A 24,942-nucleotide genomic window follows, 5' to 3' on the forward strand; every position below is an offset into this window, starting at 1 on the left:
ATAATCAAACAAGTCCTGAGCAGGGCGAATGCAGGTGTACACATTATAACAGTAGTCTATCCAATTCCGTTTCCGGTGCGTGCACCTAAATATATGTCCGTAGTGCAATATTCCCTAGTTACCAAAGACGAGATGGTGAATACATTTTTGCACTTTAATTGACAGTGCAGTAATGTGACATTCAGTTAGGAATAATCTGGTCATTGTAATGACACATTACCAACCCTTGTTTCTTTCTTTCTGAATCATTATAACAAGCACAACAACTTAGTTTACATGCAGTTATGGGAGTTAAACGAACTGAATCGGAACAGGAACAATCTATACTTTAACCCTATAATAATTGGAACTTTGATTACCAATCCAAACGTTTGGAGTATAGAGCCAAAAGAAGAAGAAATTGTTCACTGTTACTAATGCAGAGCACTGTACAGCCAAACTGTACAGCCAGTTTCTGTATTGTGTCTGGTCGCACTGCTAGCTAGAACATCTTCGCCGAGGGTCGTTTCACCCGAAATCTCGTCAAGTCGTCATCTTCCATTGAAGATTCCAATGAATGACCACTGGTCATTTTGTAGTGTCGCGTCACCCATGTGTGTACATAGCTGTTTGTCCCAAGCATGATTTGAACCAGCCACTTTGGGCTGCAAGTCAGTGTGTTGCTGACAAGGACAAGGACCAACTGCAACCCATGCTTTGGTTAGGTTTACCAAGCCACTGACACAAACCGGTGGCAACCACTTACTTTTACATTTTCTACCCACAAACCATAACAAGTCAACTGGAGGCTAACAGTTTCTACATGTATAATGTTACAACATAGCAGATGGTGGTGGGATGTTCAGCTGCAGTGCAGAGGCTTCGCAGAGTCAACACATTTCAGCTGGGCAAGACACTGCAAGCATCTTCAGCCAACAAATATATATATGTTACGGTACATGTGGTAATGCGGTACATGTGGGAAAACTAGGGTTAGGGTTAGGTGCTACGGTGCTAGGGTTAAGGTTAGGGGTAGGGGTAGGGTTAGGGTTAGGGTTAGGGTTAGGATTACGGTTAGGGTTAGACATGCCAGCATGTACCAAGTCGACGTAGCACCTAACCCTAACCCTAGTTTTCCCACATGTACCGTATTCCCACATGTACCGTAACATATATATTCTTTTGGTTCATAATTTCGTCACTTTGTTCGCACAAACACAGCAAACATTTTGTCAGCCAGAAGCATGCACCAAGCTTTAGTCACAGGCTAAGATAGCAGAATGTAGCCATTTTAAATATATATTTTGTTGGGTTATATGGGCTCCCAAATAGGCTAGACTTCTAGATATCCCAGTTAATGAAATTCAGAGCTGAATTACACCCTGTATTAAACCCTGAATTACACCCTGTATTAAACCCTGAATTGCATTTCAATGTTTTAGCAACTGACAACATTCAGCATGTTATGATAGGGTACGGAGGCTGGATAATTTCAGTGGATTTGAAAGAATGCCTCTTCAGAGTATTGAGATGCACCCATAGTCATAGTCTCGGCCTCTGCCTTTCTCTTTCTCTTTTTCCTTCTCTCTCTCTAGGCGGCACAGTTCAGCTGGGATCCTGAGACAGTTGGAATGATCCATGGCTCCTTTTTCTGGGGCTACATTGTCACACAGATTCCGGGTGGCTTTATATGTCAAAAATTTGCTGCCAACAGGTGAGCACCTCTGAAACTTTTTTTTCTTCTCTATGTATGAATATGTGGTAACATTTTCTGAGGCACACACAGAAAATATTGCATGGGGGCATTTATAGAGAATAACATCTGCTATAAGCTCATAATTAGTTATAACATCATTATAATACCATGACACGGCCAAAGTGCATAATGTATGATAATCCTCACTGTATTATATATATATATATATATTATGCATTATAACACAGATTAACTTTATAGATCTACTCGTTCTGACAGTGTAGGACATTATAAACCCATTTCATATTATGTATAGTGTATTAGAACATTACTTGATGTCTGGGTTATTTCCTCAAATGTCCAATTATGACTTCAGCTGTAATTTTAGAGCAACTCCAGTGAAGAAATGGATGGTGACTCAAAAGTTGAGGTATCAATCCTGATGCTAAATTTCACTCTAAAAATGGCGGAGAGATCACAGATCACATCAATAAGGGATATTGTTTTTGTGCAGCTACGAAAATTAGGCTGACGAATATACAGTACATGAAAGGATGACGACAAAACCATTATGATTAAGGTTGTGTGAAGGTGCCCTGCATAGCCTGTATGTGCTGTAATACTGGGACACTCGTTGATGGCATGATTATTGTGTTATTTCCCAAGGAGCTCTCTATTGCTTTCGTTGGTTGATATGAAAGCTTGTTTGTTTTCCTCTGATCGTGTCTCTTGGTTTTGTTTTAAGAGTGTTTGGCTTCGCCATAGTGGCTACGTCCACCCTGAACATGCTGATTCCTGCTGCAGCCCGCTGCCACTACAGCTGTGTCATACTAGTCAGGATATGCCAGGGCCTTGTTGAGGTACTTTGTGTGTGTGTGTGTGTGTGTGTGTGTGTGTGTGTGTGTGTGTGCGCGTGTGTGTGTGCGCGCATGTTGGTTATAATGTGTGTTTAGCTTCTGCTGTATGTCATCACTTGTTTCCATCCACAGGGCGTATCATACCCGGCCTGCCACGGAATCTGGGCCAAATGGGCTCCGCCCCTAGAGAGAAGTCGATTGGCCACAACAGCTTTTTGTGGTGAGATATTTAACCAAATGGTTTAGATTAGAACATACTTTCACTCTCCTCTCCCATCCCTCTTTGTCTTTTTCACACCGCAAATGTATGCCACACAACATTATTTACAATGGTCCTAGAAGATGTGAAGATATGGCAACGTAACAGAGGTGCATTGGTCACACATGTTTGCTTCACAACCCTTGATACCTGAAGCTCTCAGAGATGAGGCCAAGGCTTTAGCTCAATGATGACATGATTGTGCCATGCAGATGTCACAGGATCAAACCCTGTCGGTCACCTGGTACAGTGACCCAGATGGGTCTATGTGAAGAGGAAGAGGTAGTATAACCGAGGGGCTTCTGTCAATTACAGAATGACTTGAGAATGACAGTGAGTGGGCCGGCGCCTTGCATGATAGCTTGCCGCCATTGGTGTGTGAATGGGTGAATGAGGGGCCATTGTAAAGCGCTTTGGAATAAGGCGCTACCTAAGTCAGTCCATTTACCATTTAATGACTTCGGCCCCAACCCAGAAACATCCCCTTGTCCAGGCCTCTTCTTTGTGTAACTTTGTGTAACTTGCGTGATCCTGCATTATTAGCCTAGTCTACATCCAACCAGTGACTCATTCATTATGCAGTAGTATACAATAGTACTAGTGCTGTCATAATTGGTGGTGTCGTGTAAACTAGTTGAATATTATTCTATTAAGCTTATTTCTAATTCCAGGCCTATGATATTCTGTTCATGTGAAGCTCACCAAGGTAAATTAATTTGCCAAAATAGCTCCCTAAAACAAATGTGTCATGACCACTACCGTAGTCCCTTCTCCCTGTACACCCTTGAAGATGTGAAAGGATTGGAGGTGGAGGTACTGTACAACCACCTTTCCTACACCTATTCAATGTTAGATCCTATCTAATCTTCAAGTGTGTCCATTATATGAGATCTACGTGTGTTCAGGGCAAAGGGACTACGGTTGTTAGCCTGGTGGATCAGCCTGTGTTCTGTTTCACATATTTTATTATTATTATTATTATTATTATTATTATTATTATTGTTGTTTAGATTGTTGTTTAGAAGGCATAGGAGCTTGCAAATTGACAAGATGGTAAAAGGCTGTAGGCCACACCCTGTCATGCATTTTCATGCTATCTGACTACAATTTCTTAATGAAAATACAAATTTGAAGTCCACACCCCTCATGCAGCATGACCTAGAAATAACAAATGGTACATACGTCTGTCAATGTACAAGGAACAGACATTTTGTATGTATTTGTATGTGTGCATGCCCAATACATCTGGTAGAACGTGTTGCAACTTGTGTTGCGCTATACACATAATTGACTTCAAGAGACTAGTAATTTGGTACAGAGGTTCATCTCCACGCTAGGAACATATTTCCTCAGGGCCAATGACCTCGTTATGATGGATCGTACGTGTTTTTGAAAATTGTATAAAATGTAAAAGAACATGATTACATCTCCTCCTCCTTAACTGAGAAATGTATATCTTAAATGAAATGGCCACAGTGAGTCACAAGTTAAGTGAGGGCATGGCCTGACACTTCAAGTCTTTCAAAGACAAAATGCTTGTAGTATCCCAGAGTTTACAACTGAGCTAAAATGTAAAATATTCCTAATATAGGAGGCATTCTTTTATTCATACATGCGTACATGCTCGTATGTACATAACAGAGGAGAAAGTGAGAGACTGGAAAAAACAGTAACTGTTTAAATTTTGCCTGGTCTGTAGTGGTGGAAGGCATTGTCATTACCACTGGGGAATGCCCAGCAAACACAGTACATAACATACATAGCTGCAATGTTTGCAGGAAAAGTGCTATACAAATAAAAAGTTATTATTATTATTATTATTATTATTATTATTATTATTATTATTATTATTATAACCGCAACCTTGAAGTTGGGCTGTGGTGCGGTTGTGGTGGCGGTAGTGCCAACGTAACCGCGTTGTGGTGGCGTAAATGTTGGCGTAAATTCAATGTGACACTTGAATCCAAATACATTTGAAACTCGAAACTTGAAACTGATTAATCACTGTTCCCTCCTTTTGTCCCAGGTTCCTATGCAGGGGCAGTGGTGGCCATGCCCCTAGCTGGAGTTTTGGTACAGTATACAGGGTGGTCTTCAGTCTTCTATGTGTATGGTGAGTAACAACAGTCTTACTATACTGACTTCCATTTTGTATAACCATCATGTGGCAGCAGGTACCTAAAAGTACCCCAAACAACAACCAAACAATCCCAAACAACCACAGACAGGTACCCAAAACTATCCCAAACAACTAAACAATCACAATGAACCACAAACAACCCCAAACAACCACAGACATTTAAACCATTCATTGTTTTGTAATAAGATTGTATTTGTTTCATTGAAATTTAATAAACACAACTTGCAATTTAATAAACACAAGTTCATGAAGTTTACCTTAGAAGTTGAAACTGTTGAAAAGACTGGATCAAAGGTTAATTAATTTAATTCATCATTAATTATTTGTGAGTATTATCAACAGTTTATTTGATATTATTGTCTCTCTTGCCCTCTACTGGCCTTTGTCAGGTCAAGTCAAAGTTAATTGGTCATATGCACAGGATACAGGTGTACTGTACAGCTTAATGCCGAAGCCTAAAAACATTCTAAAGTTTGTGGTGGCTTGGGGTTTCTTTCTTCTGTTGTTGGGGTTGTTTGGTGGTGTTTTGGGGTACCTGTTTGTGGTTGCTTGTGGTTGTTTGTGGTTATTTGGGGTTGTTATGGGATGTTTGGGGTTGTTTGGACTACTTTTGGTTACCTGTTTTGGGGTTGTTTAGGGTGATTAGTAGGACCCACAAATCGTGCAAGGTCGCAACTTTGCATTAGCACTTTCTCTTTAGATTTCCCTACTAGTGATGATAGGCTTGTATTATATTTCAGGGTTTTAAAGATGTTTTGGTAGACTATTTCAGCATGTAGGCTATACGCTTGCTTCTCTCATTGGTTGTACTCAGCCTATCCGCAGAGCCATATGAAGGAGGTGATTAGAAGGTATAGTCATATGAAGGAGGTGATTAGAAGGTATAGACCCATATGAAGGAGTTGATTAGAAGGTATAGACCCATATGAAGGAGGTGATTAGAAGGTATAGACCCATATGAAGGAGGTGATTAGAAGGTATAGACCCATATGAAGGAGGTGATTAGAAGGTATAGACCCATATGAAGGAGGTGATTAGAAGGTATAGACCCATATGAAGGAGGTGATTAGAAGGTAAAGTCATATGAAGGAGGTGATTAGAAGGTATATTCATATGAAGGAGGTGATTAGAAGGTATAGACCCATATGAAGGAGGTGATTAGAAGGTATATTCATATGAAGGAGGTGATAAGAAGGTATAAACCCATATGAAGGAGGTGATTAGAAGGTATAGACCCATATGAAGGAGGTGATTAGAAGGTATAGTCATATGAAGGAAGTGATTAGAAGGTATAGACCCATATGAAGGAGGTGATTAGAAGGTATAGTCATATGAAGGAAGTGATATGAAGGTATAGACCCATATGAAGGAGGTGATTAGAAGGTATAGTCATATGAAGGAAGTGATTAGAAGGTATAGCCTTCTAGGCCATGCGAGGCCAGTGGAGGTCCGTGTGCAGAGAGACGGAGAGACACACTCAGTGGTTACAAAAGACGAATGATCAAATCTGATCAAATAATTCATATGCTCTTATAATATTAATGAATTGCATTGAGACAGCTTGTTCATTTCAGGGGGCATGGCATTATCGAAGTTGCCCAAATAAAATCTAAATAGCAAAGTTGCCAAAAGGTTTGTACAAATCCATTCATTGCATAGTGGAGAGTGCACCGAAGTGCAGTGTCTAGCTGTTGAGCCGGAAAAAATCCTCTATAACCCGTACATGGATTGTGTATGACCTCTGTAAAACATATACCCTTGGTTACACCCCTGTTTGGCACATAGGCAGCTATTGCCTCTGTAACCATACTATAACACCAAGCAGTTACCTTTTTTTTGCCTTGATTTTGTCTACTCACTCTTTTCTCACTACACCTCACTTCAACTCTCTACCTTTATTTCCCTCTCCTAACACATCAATTGTCTTTTCCTCCATGTGCCTCTGTCACTCTCCCCCTCTTTATCAATTTCCTACTCCTCTCCTTCTCCAAACCTCTCTCACTCTCCACCCCCCATGTCTACATCTCACCTCTCTCTCGCTCTCTCTCTGTCCCCTACTTCATCCGATCCCTCCCTTTCTACCCATACCTCTACCTCCATCTCCATATCTAACCTTTCCATATGCCCTGTCCTCCCTCCTCTCCTCTTATCTTAAACTCTTTCTCCACATACCTCTCCCTCTCTTCCTATCCCTACCTCTCCATCCATCTCCCTCTCTCACCATTCCCTGTGTCCTGTCCTTTCTCCTTTGTCTCCCACATCTTCTGCTTTCACCTCTACCCCTCTCTGTCCATCCTGTCCTCCCTCCTCTCCCACCTCACCCTCTGTCCCATCTCCTGCCGCTCCCTCCATCTCCCAGGCTCTTTTGGGATATTCTGGTATCTCTTCTGGGTCCTGGTGTCCTATGAGAGCCCAGCAGCTCACCCCACCATCACTCCTGAGGAGAGAAAGTACATTGAAGATGCCATTGGAGAGTCGGCAGGCTTTGTCAATCCTAACCAGGTATGCTCCATATCTCAAGTCTTACACATACACATAGAATTGATGCCACTCACATGCTGTAAACACCTAATATCTAATACTTAGAAGTACTCACACATAGGGTTGGCATATTATCAAATATTGTTCTATTACATAAAGTGATCTGTAAAACGCTTTAAACAGCAGAAGCATATGCGCTGCAGATCAGTAATTTTTCTCTGACCCTTATTTCAGCAATTAACAATATTATTGCATATCTTCTAAAGGAATATAGTGAATAAAAACATTTGGATATTGTCCAACCCTACTCTCTCACACACACACACACACACACACACACACACACACACACACACACACACACACACACACACACACACACTGTCCATCAAACACCTTATCTATCTCTTAATGTTTGCTTAGTAACACAGACACACCCACATACACACACACACACATACACACACACACACACACACACACACCTCATTCCAAACATGACCTCCTCCGGTGGAACTATTGGTGGGGCTGGGTTTCCCAGAATCCTCACCAGCTTCCCCACCATCCTTTTGCCTGTCACTTTGTGCTGTGTCAGGGTTGTCAGGCAAACCATCTCACATTCCCTCCTGGTTGCAGAAATTCAAAACCCCGTGGAGACAGTTCTTCACCTCGATGCCCGTGTACGCCATCATCGTAGCCAACTTCTGCAGGAGCTGGACCTTCTACCTGCTGCTCATCAGCCAGCCGGCCTACTTTGAGGAGGTGTTTGGTTTTGAGATCAGCAAGGTGAGACAGACAGTTTCAATTTCAAACAAGAACAAAACGTTGATGGATGAGACAGGAGAAATGGAACCACTCACTCTGAAAGGGCTGACCATCCATGAGATTAACATGATAGTTGTAACCATGTTTTCAAGCCATAGGCTACAGTGATTGTTTACAATTACATTGTTTACAAACAATATCTGAATCAGGGTGTGTAGAATATGAATACGCTGAAACCAAGTTGTATAAATATTTACGGATGTGAGAGAGTGGTGCATGTGTATGTGTGCGTATATGTGTGCGTGCGTCGAGACAATAACTTATAGCCTATATGTCATGAAAATGTTCTCTAAATATTATATTTTAGGTTCTGATGGGATAAGACAGTTGAACATTCATGAAGCATTTATAAGTTATATTCTTCAAGAATCAATGACTATATATCATTAGTCTAAAAGTAAAAACAAAAAGTTGTATCAATCACAGATTCCACCTATAAGTACACAACAGTGTTTTTTTCTTTTTTGCTATGTTTTCTGTTGTAGTATTGACTAGGTCTTTATTGCAAATTAGATAATATACAGGTGCAACTCAAAAAATTACAATATCGTGCAAAGGTTCATTTATTTCAGTAATTCAACTTAAAGGGATAAACTTAGATATTATATAGACTCATTACATGCAAAGCGAGATATTTAAAGCCTTTATTTGTTATACATTTGATGATTGTGGCTTACAGCTTATGAAAACCCCAAATTAAATATCTCAGAAATGTTTAATATTACATTAAATCAATAAGAAAAGGATTTTAAATACAGAAATGTCAGCCCTCTGAAAAGTATAAGCATGTACAATGCAATGAGTCTATATAATATTTAAGTTTAACCCTTTACGTTGAATTACTGAAATGAATGGACTTTTGCATGATATTCTAATTTTTTGAGTTGCACCTGTATATTAATAGATTACTAGATTACATTTGCAATGGATTGCATTTCCCTCTCTGTCTCTTACTCTCTCCCTCTCTTTCTTCCCTCCCTTCACCTTCTCCTCTACTCTCTCTTTCTCTCTCAGGTGGGGTTAGTGTCAGCCCTGCCCCATCTGGTGATGACCATCATTGTGCCCATCGGGGGTCAGCTGGCAGACTACCTGAGAACACACAACTTGATGACCACCACCAATGTCAGGAAGCTCATGAACTGTGGAGGTGAGAGGACAAAGAGAGAGGGGTAGGGAAAGAAGGGGTGGAGAGGAGGGAGAACAGAGTGGGAGAGGTAAAAAGGAGAGGAGGGAGAGGAAAGGAACGGCAAAGATAGAGGGGGGGGGTAGTTCTGAGAGGGAAAGGGGGGCGGCGGGAGAAGGCTAGATTAAGAGAGGAGTGGACAGGATATGGAAGGGCAGAGAGAGAGGAAGTAGGGAGGAAGGGAGATAGAAAGGAGTGGAAGGAGGATATTTTAAATTAAAAATATATCCATTGCAGCAATTCACATTAAATTTAGACCAGACATTGGTATTAACTCAATAAAACTACACAGCTAAAGAAATTATAACATTCCAATCCATAAAAAAGCTATGTGCAATGAAGTGGAATGACACAGGAAAAAAGTATTGAAGAAATTGAGAAAAAGCACTAAACCAGCTTATGCACTAATGAGTTCTTCTAACTGTGCTCATTAGAATCAGCTGGGTTAGTGCATGTTAGTCAATAAGTACTTCCATGAAGTCAAGAGCCAAGGACCACTTGCCAGCGCTCCAGAAAGACCTGGAAGCAGCAGGTACAAAGAAAATAATAGGCAATGCACTCCACCTCCACAGTCTCCATTTGGAATCACCCCAGAAGACTACATTACTGAAGAAAAGGCATGTTGAAGCTTGTTTGAAGTTTGCTACAGAACATGTAGATTACTGGGAGAAGGTAGTCTGGTCAGACGAGAGGAAATTTTCGGGAAACAATATGACACACCATGTTTAGAGGAGAAAATGGCTCTGCATGTGATCCTAAAAATACCATACCTACAGTGAAGTTCGGAGGTGGAAGCATCATGGTATGGGGCTGTTTTTCTTCACATGGTACTGGTGGAATCCGAATTATTGAAGAGAAGATGAATGTACAGGAAATTCTTGAGAAGAATGTACAGGAATGTACAGGAAATTCTTGAGAAGAATGCCATCCACCAGGATGATGAGGATGAGACGCAGGTGGATCTTCCAGCAGGACAATGATCCAAAACATACTGCAGGAGGAGACTCTCAGTTGGTTAAAGAGGAAGAAAATAAAGGTGGACTCGCCAGACTTAAATCGAATAAAACATTTGTGGAAGGAACTGAAGATTAACATTCACCAGCGGGCCCCCGGAATCTTCAATATTTAAGGACTGTCTGTGTTGAAGAGTGGGCCAAAGGTGAGAAGTTAGTTTTTTTCATACAGGAAGATTCTTGAAGCTATCATTGGAAATAAAGGCTTCTCTACCAAGTATAACATTCATTTTAAGGAAGCATATAGTGGACTAAATTCAAATGTTAATGCAATTTGAGATTGCAATTGCATGTTCCACTTTTGCATGCATTCTTTCAGTCAATATTCAAATTGAAATGCAATCATATGGTTTGCATTTTCATTTTCATGTACCTGGTATGCACATTCGCTGTCAATATTTAAATGATACTGCAAAGCCATTTGACATTTCATTTTCAAAATCATGCGCTGCTTTGTAACTGACAAAATTCAAAAGTTCATTCTAAAGTGAAAATTACTATGCAATCCCACAATAACATTTTCATTTTCCTCTTTTGCCTGCATTATTTGAGTCAATATGACAATTGTAATGCAATAATGTGATTAGCGTTTGCATTTCCATGTTCGAGTAAACACATCCACTTCTTAGCTGACAAAATTCAAACGTTGACCATTTCATGCAATAATGGCATTGCATGAACACGCTTAGGCCTATAGGCTAATATATTAGAATATATTATTCAAATTATCCCATTCTCATGTTCTACCGGCCTGTCAGTGATTCTCTGGGAGCAGGACAATGTGGCAGGACTAGAGCAAGTCATTTCGCAGATCAGATCGAAAGCAATTTGATTCCCTGGTCAGATGCTCATGACAGAATAGAACTAATAATTGAAAATGTAGCTGAATTCTCTGCGATCATGAATAATGATAATCAGACTACATGCACAATCACTTCACTTCTACTAATACGGCTCATTAGCTTCCGGTCCAGCGCTGTTCCCCACCAGCTGTTTACAGGAGCTCTGCAGTGTTACGGACGTTACGGACAAGCTTTTTGACAGCGTCATCCCCGTATCACATGCCTAATGTCAAATAATCAGAACAATGCATTCATTAAAAAAATGGCTAAATGAGAGAACACATGGATTAGGGCTGGGAAGACATGGAAAGACTCGGATGGATGGATCCGAAATCCCAAATGACTTGCGCTAGTCCTGCCATTGAACATTGTCCTGCCCCCAGAGAATGACTGACAGGCCGGTAGAACATGAGAATGGGATAATTTGAATAATATATTCTAATATATTAGCCTATAGGCCTAAGCGTGTTCATGCAATGCCATTATTGCATGAAATGGTCAACGTTTGAATTTTGTCAGCTAAGAAGCGGATGTGTTTACTAGAACATGGAAATGCAAACGCTAATCACATTTACAAAGCAGCGCATGATTTTGAAAATGAAATGTCAAATGGCTTTGCAGTATCATTTTAATATTGACAGCGAATGTGCATACCAGGTACATGAAAATGAAAATGCAAACCATATGATTGCATTTGAATTTGAATATTGACTGAAAGAATGCATGCAAAAGTGGAACATGCAATTGCAATCTCAAATTGCATTAACATTTGAATTAAGTCCACTACATACAGTATATGCTTCCATATCATTTCAGGTAGCGTGTTCCATACATATTTCCTGTGTCATTCCCCTTTATTACACATAACTTATTTTTATGGATTGGGTGTTACAACTTCTTTAGCTTTGTAATTTTATTGAGTTAATATCTTTGTCTGGTCTAAATGTCATGTGAATAGCTACAATGGAAATATGTTGAATAAAAAAAATATTTGTGTTGAATACTTATTTCTCACAGTGTATATACTCACTGAACACTTTATTAACAACACCTGTATACATTCTCATTCATATAATTATCTAATCAGCCAATCATGTGGCAGCAATAACATGCATAAAATCCTTCAGATACGGGCCAGCAGCTAATGTAATGTAAGTAATGTTCACATTTGAATGGGGAAAGAACATGATCTCAGTGATTTTGACCGTGGCATGATTGTTGGGGCCAGACGGGCTCCAATGAACGGCAGTTCTGCGGATGGAAACGCCTTGTTGATGAGAGAGGTCAACGGAGAATGGCCAGACTAAGCAAGACTCGAGCTGAAAGAAAGGCGAGCAGAAAAGCATGTCAGAATGCACAACACAATGAACCTTGAGGCGGATAGGCTACAACAGCAGAAGGCCATGTCGGGTTCCACTTCTGTCAGCCAAGAACAGAAAGCTGAGGCTGCAGTGGGCACAGGCTCACCAGAACTGGACAGTTGAAGACTGGAAAACATAGCCTGGTCTGATGTATCTCGATTTCTGCTGAGGCACACAGATGGTAGGGTCAGAATTTGACGCCAACAGCAGAATTCCATGTACCCAATCTACCTTATGTCAACAGTCCTAGCTGGTGGAGGTGGTGTGATGGTGTGGGGAATGTTTTCATGACACACTTTGGGCCCATTAATACCAATCAATCATCGCTTGAATGCCACAGCCTATTTGAGTATTGTTGCTGACCATGTGCATCCCTTCATGGCCACAATTTACCTATCTTCTAATGGCTACATCCAGTATATTAATGCACCATGTCACAAAGCAAAAGTCATCTCAAACTGGTTTCATGAACATGACAATGAGAACACCTTTGGGATGTGGTAGAACAGGAGATTCACAGCTTGAAAGTGCAGCTAAAAAATCTACAGGAATTGCGTAATGCAATCATGCCATCATGGACCAGAATCTCAAAGGAATTTTTCCAACATCTTGTGGAATCAATGCCATGAAGAATTTAAGCTGTTTTGAGAACAAAGAGAGGCCCTACCCTAATATTAGTATAGTTGTAAAGGTCTCTAAGCACAGAGGGAGGTCGACACAGAGGAACTGTTGCAGAATAGGTCTTTATTTATGCCTTGCATAGCTCAGCACCGTCACTGACGTGCTGAGCGAGTCTTTTCAAATAATAACACATCGCACTGGAAACTGCGCCGCTGCGTCCCCTTTCGGGACTCGTTCAGTTTGCCCGGCTCTCACTCTCCCGGTCTCACGGTGTGTCTCCGCGCGGCAGGTACTTCCTGCCTCCTTCCTTCTCCCGAGGGAACAAACACACACAGGTTAAATAGACCAGTGGGATAACGAGTCTGATCACTGACACCTGTCCGTAATCAGCTCATTAACCCCCTCACAACGGCAGTCTGGCTCCCTCTGCAGGCCAGAACGCGCCATGCTCCCCACACACCCCCACCGCCAGTTCGAGGCCGGGGACACAACCGCAACTGCACGGGAGAGGAAGTCGGCCACGACCATCTGCGCCCCCGGCCTATGAACCACCGTGAAGTTGAAGGGTTGCAACGCGAGGTACCACCGGGTGATCCTCGCGTTGGTATCCTTCATGCGGTGGAGCCACTGTAGGGGAGCATGGTCGGAGTAGAGGGTGAACGAGCGCCCCAGCAGGTAGTACCGGAGGGCGCCGACCGCCCACCGAATGGCCAGACACTCCTTCTCCACCGTGCTGTACCTGCCCTCCCGCTCCGACAACTTTCGGCTCAGGTACAGCACCGGACGGTCAGCTCCCTCCACCTGCTGGGTCAGCACCGCCCCCAGCCCTCTATCCGATGCGTCTGTCTGCAGAGAAAAAGGAATGTCAAAGTTAGGAGCATACAAGACTGTCTCCCCACAGAGGGCGTTCTTAATCCCATCGAACGCTACTTGGCACAGCTCACTCCATTGGACCGGATCTGGGGCCCCCTTCCGGGTGAGATCGGTAAGGGGGCTGGCCAGCTCCGAAAACCCCGGCACAAACTGCCGGTAGTAGCTGGCCAGTCCCAGGAACCGCCTCACGTCCTTCCGGGTCCTGGGCCGCGGGGCGGCGGCGATCGCAGTGGTTTTGTCCACCTACGGTTGCACCTCCCCACCGCCCAGGATGTACCCCAGATACCGGATCTCCCCCCGCCCGATCACGCACTTCGCCGGGTTAGCCGTCAGCCCCGCCTGCCTCAGCGACTGTAGTACCGCAGCCAACCTCTGCATATGCTGCGGCCAGGTGTCCGCATAGATGACAATGTCATCTAAGTACGCCGCAGCATACGCAGAGTGCGGCCGCAGAATACGGTCCATCAGCCGCTGAAACGTGGCCGGGGTCCCAAACAACCCGAACGGAAGCGCGGTGAACTGGAATAAACCCCGCGGGGTAGAGAATGCTGTTTTTTCCCGGGATACCGGGAAATGGTATCTGCCAGTATCCCTTTGTGCAATCCAATGTCGTGTAATATTTAGCCGTGCCAAGCCGGTCCAGGAGCTCGTCGATCCGGGGCATAGGGTAGGCATCGAATTTTGACACTGAATTCACCCGTCTATAGTCAACACAGAACCGTACAGACCCATCGCGCTTTGTCACGAGCACGATGGGGCTGCACCAGTCGCTGTGCGACTCCTCGACCACGCCCAGTTTCAGCATAGCGTCTAATTCCCGGCTCACCACATCTCGTTTGTGAGCCGGCAGCCTGTATGGCCGCGTACGTACCGTAACACCCGGTTGCGTAACTATCTGATGCTCTATGAGGCGAGTACGACCGGGTATAGGGGAGAACACATCTGCGAACCTATGTTGCAATTGATCAACGTCCGCCCGCTGGTTCGCCAAGAGATGGTCGCCTAAGCAGGCCGGGGCGCTAGTACTAGTTTTTTGGACCTCCGGCCCGAACTCATCCTTCTCGGGAAGTAGCGTCACCAGGGAAACAGGGACCACGTTGTTCCATTTTTTTAAGAGATTAATGTGGTATATTTGTGTGCTATCCCCTCTATCCGACCGCACTACCTCGTAGTCTACATCCCCAATTCGCCGTGTGACCACGAACGGCCCTTGCCACTTGGCGAGTAATTTAGAGCTAGATGTGGGCAGTAATACGAGGACTTTGTCTCCCGGTGCGAAATTGCGTAGTCTAGTCCCTCTGTCGTACAGCCTTTTTTGACGCTCCTGGGCCTCGAGCAAATGCTCCCGTGACATAACCCCCAGTGAGTGGAGCTTTGCTCGTAGGTCCAGGACGTATTGTATTTCATTTTTACTGTCACTAGACCCTTCCTCCCAGCTTTCTTTAATCAGGTCTAGGACGCCCCGTGGCTTGCGCCCGTACAGGAGCTCAAAGGGGGAAAACCCTGTGGAAGCCTGGGGTACTTCCCGCACTGCGAACAACAGAGGGTCTAACCACTTATGCCAATTACGACTATCTTCGTGAATGAACTTACGGATCATTGACTTAAGCGTCCGATTGAACCGCTCACACAGCCCGTCGGTGGCCGGGTGATACACGCTCGTTCGGACCGCCTTAATGTCTAACAACCCGTAGAGTTCCCTAAGTGTTCGTGACATAAAGTTAGTGCCTTGGTCGGTGAGGATCTCTTTCGGGATCCCCACCCGGGAGATGACCTGGAATAACGCCTGTGCTACACTCTTTGCAGAGATAGTACGAAGCGGTATTGCCTCGGGGTATCGAGTCGCGTAGTCTATGAGGACTAACACGAACCGATAGCCCTGTGAGCAACGTTCAAATGGCCCGATTATATCCATCCCAATCCGATCGAATGGTGCCTCTACCGGGGGGAGGGGGCACAACGGTGCCCTGGGCACGGCCGGGGGATTGACTAATTGGCACTCGCGGCAGGATGCGCACCACCGCCGCACCTCTGCCCGAATCCCCGGCCAATAAAATCGAGCCATTATCCGATTGAGTGTCTTGTCGTATCCTAAGTGGCCTGCCATAGGGTTATAATGCGCCGCCTGGAATATAGCTTCCCGGCGGCTTCTAGGTACCAACAACTGGGTCACTTCCTCGTCCCTGCGAGTGTCACGACTCACTCTATACAGTCTGTCCCTAATTAATACAAAATACGGGTGGGCGCGCACAGCGTCTGGCCGTACCAGCACACCATCAATACTAATCACCTGGTCAGAGGCGGAGCGTAGAGTGGCGTCGCGAGACTGCTCGAGGGGGAAGTCGGCCACTGGAGGGAACGCAGGCGGCGGATCCGCGGGTGCGGGACCCACCGCCTCCTCCGGCTCCTGGGCAGCGTCGGACGCCCTCGCATCAGCGCAGAGCACTGCGCACGTCTCACATGTCCCTGTCGGTCATGCACGCACCCCCGTAGTTTCCCCTAATACCTGCGGAAACCCAGCCCAATCTAAACGCAAAATTAGAGGGTACGTGAGGCGCGAGCTAACCGCCGCCCGAACACTGTTTTTTCCCCCCATAAAGAATTTCGATGGTGACTACCGGATACTCGTGAACATCCCCATGCACACACCTCACCAAAACCCGCGATGCCTCTAACAATGCCCCGGGCCGAACCAGGCGCTGGTGGATCATGGTCTGGAAGCAACCAGAATCCAACAGCGCCTGGTGCGTCTCGCGCTGTACCCTTACTGGGATGCGAAACGCCTGTCCCGGACACGGGGGAGGGGTTGGACCGCCGACGACGCGGACTACCTGACCCACCTCCATCACGGGGCAGTCCCGACGGAGGTGGCCAGGCTGTCCGCATCGCCAGCATCCCTCCTCTACCGTTCGTGGGGCCGTCTGTGGGGTGGAGGTTGGCCCCCTGTGTGCGTCCCTCACCCCGGTGGCCCACCCCGTCCTCGGGGCAGGCGTTGGTGGCTCCCGCCGCGGCTCCACCCCAGGCCGTACCCCAGGCCGCGCCCTGCCGGCCCATCGGCGCGGAGCCGGGGTCGGGGTAGGGCGCGGGACCGGGGCTGGGCCCGGGGCTGGGCCCGGGGCTGGAGCCAGCAGTCGGGGCAGGTGGTTGTCGGCGAGGATCACCGCGGAGGCGAGGTCGCTGGGTCGATGACACGAGACCCAGGCGGAGTTGCGCGCCGGCAAGCCCTCAATAAAGCGCTCCAGCACCAGCGCCTCCACCACCTCCGCCCCCGACCTCACCTCCGGGTTCAGCCACCGCCGGGCCTGGTCCCGCAGCTGCTGGGCTTACAGGGAGGGGCGGCCGCCCTCCGGGAAGGCCAAGGCGCGGAACCGGCAGCGATGTTCCTCTGGGCTGAGCCCCAGCCGGTCTCGGATCGCCTCGGCCACGATGGTGTAGTCGGCTTGGGCGGCCGCCGGGAGCCCGTGCGCCGCGAGCTGGGCTTCCCCGGTGAGGAGGGGTAGCAGCTGGGACGCCCATATCGGCTCCGGCCACCCCGCCGCCCTGGCTAGCCCCTCGAAGGTGGCGAGGAAGGCCTCCGGATCATCCCGCTCCCCCATCCTCTGGGGCCGGACCCGGGGACCCCCCGCGGCTGGTTCGGTCCGGTTGAGCAGCTCGCGGAACCTGGCCTGCTCCTCCGCCTGTCCCCGCCTCAGCTCCGCGTAGCTGTCCGTCTGGTCTTGCTGCATACGGGCCAGGTGCGCCGCCACCTGGAGTAGTGCCTCTGCCATCCTCTTGGGTGCGTGTGCCGACCCCCTCTCTGTGCCCCACCTTGGGCGCCAGATGTAAAGGTCTCTAAGCACAGAGGGAGGTCGACACAGAGTAACTGTTGCAGAATAGGTCTTTATTTATGCCTTGCATAGCTCAGCACCGTCACTGACGTGCTGAGCGAGTCTTTTCAAATAATAACACAGCGCACTGGAAACTGCGCCACTGCGCCGCTGCGTCCCCTTTCGGGACTCGTTCAGTTTGACTGGCTCTCTCTCTCTCTCTCACGGTGTCTCCACGCGGCAGGTACTTCCTGCCTCCTTCCTTCTCCCGAGGGAACAAACACACACAGGTTAAATAGACCAGTGGGATAACGAGTCTGATCACTGACACCTGTCCGTAATCAGCTCATTAACCCCCTCATAACGGCAGTCTGGCTCCCTCTGCAGGCCAGAACGCGCCATGCTCCCCACAATAGTGTTCCTAATAAAGTGTTCGGTGAGTGTATAAATACTCTCTACTATGTAGAGAGAGAAGGAGAGAGAGAGACTGAGAGACTGAGAGAGAGACAATTCAGTGCATACATTGATACATAGTGCTGATTCATCAAAGGTGTGCTCATCATTTCACATTATGCCCCACACCACAACAGCAAAAACTAATGCATGTGCAATTAGGAAGTGCATGAAAGGCCACTCACAGTATATGAGCAGTCAGTGACAAGAATGTGTGTGTGTGTGTGTGTGTGTGTGTGTGGACCCCCCGCGTGTGAAAATACAGTTTGGCAGCAGCTTGTTTAAAAGGGCAGCATATGTGTGTGTGTGTGTGTGTGTGTGTGTGTGTGTGTGTGTGTGTGTGTGTGTGTGTGTGTGTGTGTGTGTGTGTGTGTGTGTGTGTGTGTGTGAGATGACACAGTGTGTGACGGCAGAACACATAGTCGGCATGTTCCGGTTTGGTTGGTGCATTAGCCTAGCTACAGCCTGGTCTGGTCCCCATCACAGCAGCTGGGACTGCATGATGTGTACGCATCACTTACCTCCCTGTTAATGAACTTGGTCACACAGAACAGGAGACAGGTAACACTCAGTACCAAAACCACGGCTGTTCATCCTGACCGAATCTCACCTACAAATCATGTCAGAGGGGGGAAAACTTAAAGGGATGGTCCACTGTTTTTACACTTAGAGTACCAGTATATCCGTGTGGCGATGTTACATCCTCAGATATTGCACATACAGTCCCCTCCATGCGTATTGGAAAGAGGAAGCATGTCTTCTTTTAGCTCCATACTCCAACAGTTGGATTCAAAGTCATACAATTACTGTGAGGTTAAATAGGAGGACTAGTTTTTATACACAGTCCCTCTATTTCAGGGCACCAAAAGTATTGGAAAATTTGCTTGACTAGTGTTTCTGGTTAGTCAGATGTGTTCCGTTGTGCAGGCATAAGAGAGTTGTCAATGTCTAGTATTCTAGGTGTTGCATTTGCCTTTGGAGTCTGCTATGGATGATTGTCAACATGAGGACCAAAAAGACGTCTATATAAGTCAAGGAAGATAGCCAAACCGTTAGACTTACCAACATCAACAGTTTGTAACACCATTAAAACATAAAGAAAGCACCGGTGAGCTGAAATAGGTGGAGTATGTTTAAAAAAAAAGAAAATGGTACTTTATGGTGAACACAATCTGATAAAAGGACATTGAATTAAAGCTGAGAATCTCTACTTTGACCCGATAGTAATTATCTGTGGAGACATTATACCAGTCTATGATTTTATTTGATAATGTAAAATAAAGATACTGTGTGCAAATGTAATCTGTGAGTGTTTGAGTGCTGTGATTGAATATTTTCTAATCTTTTCTTTTAGGTTTCGGAATGGAGGCCACTCTACTGCTTGTGGTGGGATTCTCTCACACAAAAGTCATGGCCATTTCCTTTTTGGTTCTTGCTGTGGGTTTCAGTGGATTTGCTATCTCAGGTATGAATGTATCTTCAAATATATTTACTATCAAGTGGCAAGGTTTCCTCCCAGGGCTCAAAGAGAGCAGATTCTGTAAACCAGCGATGGGCAACTCAAATCCTTGGGGAGTGTGCACGCCTGGTTTCTCAGCTTTAAATGCCCCAATGATTTGAAGGAAGGATCAAAAGAAACAGAAACAATAACCCCCCAAGACAACAGTTGCACAGCCTTTCCATCATGCTTTATTGACGACATGAATCCAAAAGTGCATTCTTTCAACACTAGGAGTCTGATTTTGATTGGACCGAGTTTCTAAGAGGACACACAATTTGTAACATTTCAATTTACCTCACACAGGTTTTTGATTATTGTAAAGCCAAAGCAAATAATTACAGTACTGTACATGATTACCTCAGCTGAATTGCAAATATTTGTGTCTGTCAATCAAAGGCTCCGCTCCCACATATCAATCTCTGAAAAAAAACGACCCTTGATTGCTTTGAATCTATCAAAAAGCAACCAATGAGAAAGCAGTCTGCCACTTAAAGCCAGGCAGACACTGTGATTTCAGCCACGAATTTGCCACTAGCTACACTCTCACAACAACATTTACACATTGTCATCTCCATTGAAACTCTATTGAAAGTCTTTAGTCCAGGACTAGACTTGCCCCTGAGAAGAATAGCTACATCATACATTATACTTCTCAGTTAAGAACCATCAAATTTAAGAAAATGTTGTGGAATTCTGGCAGGACCAAAGATGCCTTTTTGATACAGTAAATCTAGAGAAAGCTATATTGTTACAAATTGCTTTTTTGAAGTTTAGACAGCCGTGCTTGTTTTACCCATCCAAAATCTCCCTATGTTTCTTAGACTTTTTCCCGTTGCAGAAGACTATGGCTACAGTTATGGCTGCGATTTATTATATTTTATTATTTGGAATGGTCTGTGTTTGTAAAAATGCCAATCATACAGTAAGCTAATACACCCTAGCTATCCAATAACATTGCATAGATTGTAAGATTGTATCCAGTAGATGGACATAGCCAATGGACATAGCCACTGTTCTGAGGCAGGGGTCAAAGCTGTGTGTTGAAAAATAAGTTTCTTATTTTAATATCCTGTCTTTTAAGATCTAAGATTTAAGAATTGGCAATTTGTGTATAAAACTGTCCAAGTAAACAAAGTCTGACAAACAAGATGATCGATTGTACCAACGATTGATATTATAGTGGGTAGTGGTGGTCTAGTGGGTAGTGAGTTGGACTTGTGATCGGAAGGTTGTGAGTTCAAATCCCGCCTGAAACCACACCACTACTAGTGTGCCCTTGAGTAAGGCACTTAGCCCTCAGTTACTCTAGGGGGAATGTCCCTGTAATTGTAAGTCGCTTTGGATTAAAAGCGTCTGCTAAATGGCAAAATTAAATTAAATTAAAATGATAAATTCTCATTTGCAATGTAGATTGAAATCTCCATATGTAGACATGTAACATGGTCAAATACTGAGGCAGAATCAGACATACTATAACATTTGGCACTTGCCAAGCAACATACATTAGAGAGGACAGAATAGAACTCAAAATATGTCACCCGGTCTGGTGAAAAGGTCTGAATGTTGGCAATTCTCAAGACGTGCAAATGACCAAAAAGCTTCTCTTTTTTGGTTTACATGTGTTTTCCGTTTTTTGTTCATATTATGAAAATGTTTGATATAACAAACAACAGTTTTAGGATCACTATATACTTATAATTTGTGAATTGGATTCACTGTATCATCTGACGTCCTGCTTCATAGGCTTCTGAAGTAGTGAAGTAGTTACATGGCTTGTAAATGGCTTTCGTAAAACGTACGTTCAAAAACAAGGACCATGTGACCATCTAATTATGTGTAGTTATGTGTTTTTAGCATATTGATGTTCTATCAGCATTTTGTGATGTGCTAAACATGCAGTTCGATAGCGATCATAGCGATGTTCTTTCTTAGATGCTAGCTAGCTACCAATGCAATGGTAGAAAACGCATCTGTTTTAATGGTGCTGACAGAAGTTGTCCAGAACAAGCACCACAACCACCACACTGTTAAAGTAACACAGTCTCTGCATTTCACGTGTGCCTTTTTCCTCTGGTCCCAGGGTTCAATGTGAATCACCTGGACATTGCCCCCCGCTATGCCAGTATTCTGATGGGCATCTCTAACGGAGTGGGCACCTTGTCAGGCATGGTGTGCCCTCTCATAGTGGGGGCCATGACCAAACACAAGGTACAAACACACTCAAGGCTCAATCTTACTGACGCCACACTGCAGCACTTATTTACTGGCATATAAACATATAATTGTCAAACATATTTGCATTGTAAATTGTTGTAGGCACTGTTAAAAAATCACGTAGGTTTAGCTTACCTTAACGCTTCAAGATTTCAGAATTATAAGGCCCAACATCTGTGCACGTGTGTACAGTATAGGGTTTATAAGAATCACACTAGATTCATATTGGTAGTAATTCATAGGATAATGTATATACTGTAAATCAAACTGGATTAAAAATGCAACTCACTCACATTGGATTCAAATATAATTATCGCTAATCCCGATTCTATAGTCCCATTCACACATCTGTCTGGAATTCGACAATTAATATTTTTGTCCAATGACTGTCAGTGTGCGTATGTGTGTATAGTATGTACGTGTATGTACTGTATGTACTGTATGTACTGTATGTGGTGTGACAAGACAAATGCAGATTGGTTTAGATTAGGTGTCGTTTCCAGACTAATATCTCTATTCCTGTTAGTCATTTTCTCCACCTCCTCTCTCTCTCTCTCTCTCTCTCAGACACGTGATGAATGGAAGTATGTTTTCCTCATAGCCTCTGTGGTTCACTACGGGGGAGTGATTTTCTATGGTATGTATGACTTCTATGTTATGTGTTTTAATGAATGACTTTCCCATATGTCAATTAGCCTAAAGTTGAGGCGTTATCGGAGTTTGCACATTTGTAACTTTATAACAAATCATGTCTGAATGGTTTCTATACCACATTACGTCTACTTTACAGTGGGGGATATAAGTATTCAACACATCAACAATTTGTTGCAGCTATTCACATGAAATTTAGACCACACACACACACACAAATACACACATACATACACACATACACAGCTAAAGAAATTGTAAAACTCCAATCCATCCAAAAAAGTAATGTGCAATAAAGGGGAATGACACAGTAAAGAAGTATTAAACACGCTAACTGTGGTACATAAACCCTATACAAATCATAATGTGAATATGGTGTGACACAAAATCTGCTGTGATTCACAATTCACAATGTGAATCGGATGAGAACAGAAACTTCAAACAGGATCCTGTGTTTTGCTCTCCCAGGACTCTTTGCGTCGGGGGAGAAGCAGCCGTGGGCGGACCAGGAAGACACCAGCAACGAGAAGTGTGGCATCATCGATGAAGACGAACTGGCGAACGAGACAGAGGAAATGTACCGCACGGGCGGAGGAGGGGGGCAGTACGGGGCCATGAGCCAGCCGGTCGCCGGCCCCAACGGAGGGGGGGGCGCTGGGGGAGGGGGGGGCGTGGGAGCTGGCTGGGTGTCCGACTGGGATAAGACAGAGGAGTATGTTCAGCCTCCTGGACACAACAGTTATCTGTACGAGGGAGAGAGGGAGCTGACTTAGAATGTGAGAGGATATAGGTGAATTGATGGTGGGGAGATGTTTTTGGAAAGAGATATGAAGTGGAGGGAAGGGAAGATTGGCATTGTTGATCAATTAAGCGTCTTTGTGTGTGTGTGTGTGTGTGTGTGTGTGTGTGTGTGTATGAGTGTGCATGGCTGTGTGCACACATGTGCGTGCGTGTAGATGAGAGGGGTTGTTAATGTGTGTATATTGTGTACCAGAACCTGAACTTATATACTGTATATCCCATCATTCCCCTGCTCCCTGAGCCCTTTGTGATTGGTTGGGAGTGGTGTATCATGGGAACTAAATCAATGTTGTGGATGTTTTGCCTGAACTGAAACTCTTATTTGGCCACTGACTCGACAGTCACGTGGCATTTAACATGTACCTTACTTTGAAATGTAAACCTCCATGCACTGATGGCTTTATGGGAGTATCTGTACATCTAATGGACTAGTGTATTTTGAAAAGCTTGTCATTTGAAAGCATGGGTGGGATGATAGAAAGCAGGGCTTATTATGTGCTTCAAAGCATTGCTAATGGCTGTGAGCCGCACACATCAATCCAATGATTTCCAGCATCAACAAAGCGTCCAAGAGAATCTGTCACTTCTCACGCTACACTGAATCCTGAGTCAGACCACCCTGGTAGAATGGAGGTAAATGGTGCTCAAGAATGATGTCATTATGATATGTATTAGTATTTTAGGTGTTTCGTCAAAATCACTGAAAGCATGTAATAGAAAATGTTGATATGTGTACCGTTTCATTCTGTGTCAGGCTTTCCTTTACGTCACAAAACTATCCTTTTCAAGTGTGCGTGCGTGCGTGTGTGCGGCTGGCTAAAAGCTCACCTGGGTAAGACTTAACTAGGTCATATCCAAGTGGGCCTATGGGTGAGGAAGCATACATCATCCCATTCTGTTTGCTGTATTGTGAGCTCTATTGACCAACATTTATGTATTCATTATCATTATTCATTATTGCCATAACAGTGGTAATAGTGGTAACAGTGGTGACTGATGGTTTAGCTGTTGTGACTCTCCCTTTGGTATACAAGAGAGATGCCTAGACAGAACGTTCTGAAGGATACAGTAGTGTGTGACATCAAGTAAATGTACAGATGTGAGCATGTCTGTTTATGACTTTATGTGTCTCTGTGAGTGTGTCTGTCCACATACTCACACACTCTCTCTCTCTCTCTCTCTCTCTCTCTCTCTCTCTCTCTCTCTGTCGCTTTGCTGTTTTAACGTCTTTAATCCCTGGTTGTCAGTGATGAATGAGTTGGTAGGTCAGGGAATAGAGGTTAGTGTGTGTGTGTGTGTGTGTGTGTGTGTGTGTGTGTGTGTGTGTGTGTTGGGTGCAGGTGGTGAAACATTGCGCAGTGAGCATGCTGTAATGATGGGTCCAGG

At 44.7% G+C, this 24,942-nt stretch overlaps 1 protein-coding gene across 1 annotated transcript in view; it reads left to right on the forward strand.

The window, feature by feature from the left end:
• slc17a7a (solute carrier family 17 member 7a) overlaps nucleotides 1-23,528 on the forward strand; it is a gene marked incomplete at both ends in the record, with an annotated part of 59,870 nt that extends 36,342 nt beyond the window's left edge. The window contains 11 exons of the mRNA XM_080522486.1: nucleotides 1,575-1,693; nucleotides 2,421-2,535; nucleotides 2,665-2,752; nucleotides 4,818-4,904; nucleotides 7,291-7,433; nucleotides 8,049-8,198; nucleotides 9,252-9,384; nucleotides 19,744-19,854; nucleotides 21,971-22,098; nucleotides 22,672-22,741; nucleotides 23,224-23,528. Coding sequence (XP_080378612.1) covers nucleotides 1,575-1,693; nucleotides 2,421-2,535; nucleotides 2,665-2,752; nucleotides 4,818-4,904; nucleotides 7,291-7,433; nucleotides 8,049-8,198; nucleotides 9,252-9,384; nucleotides 19,744-19,854; nucleotides 21,971-22,098; nucleotides 22,672-22,741; nucleotides 23,224-23,528 — 1,449 coding nt within the window. The remainder of the gene's footprint in view (nucleotides 1-1,574; nucleotides 1,694-2,420; nucleotides 2,536-2,664; nucleotides 2,753-4,817; nucleotides 4,905-7,290; nucleotides 7,434-8,048; nucleotides 8,199-9,251; nucleotides 9,385-19,743; nucleotides 19,855-21,970; nucleotides 22,099-22,671; nucleotides 22,742-23,223) is intronic.
• Between the last annotated feature and the right edge of the window lie 1,414 nt (nucleotides 23,529-24,942).

This window comes from Nansenia antarctica (genome assembly GCF_963989245.1).
Source record: "Nansenia antarctica genome assembly, chromosome: 2".
In the NCBI taxonomy this organism is placed as follows: Eukaryota; Metazoa; Chordata; class Actinopteri; order Argentiniformes; family Microstomatidae; genus Nansenia; species Nansenia antarctica.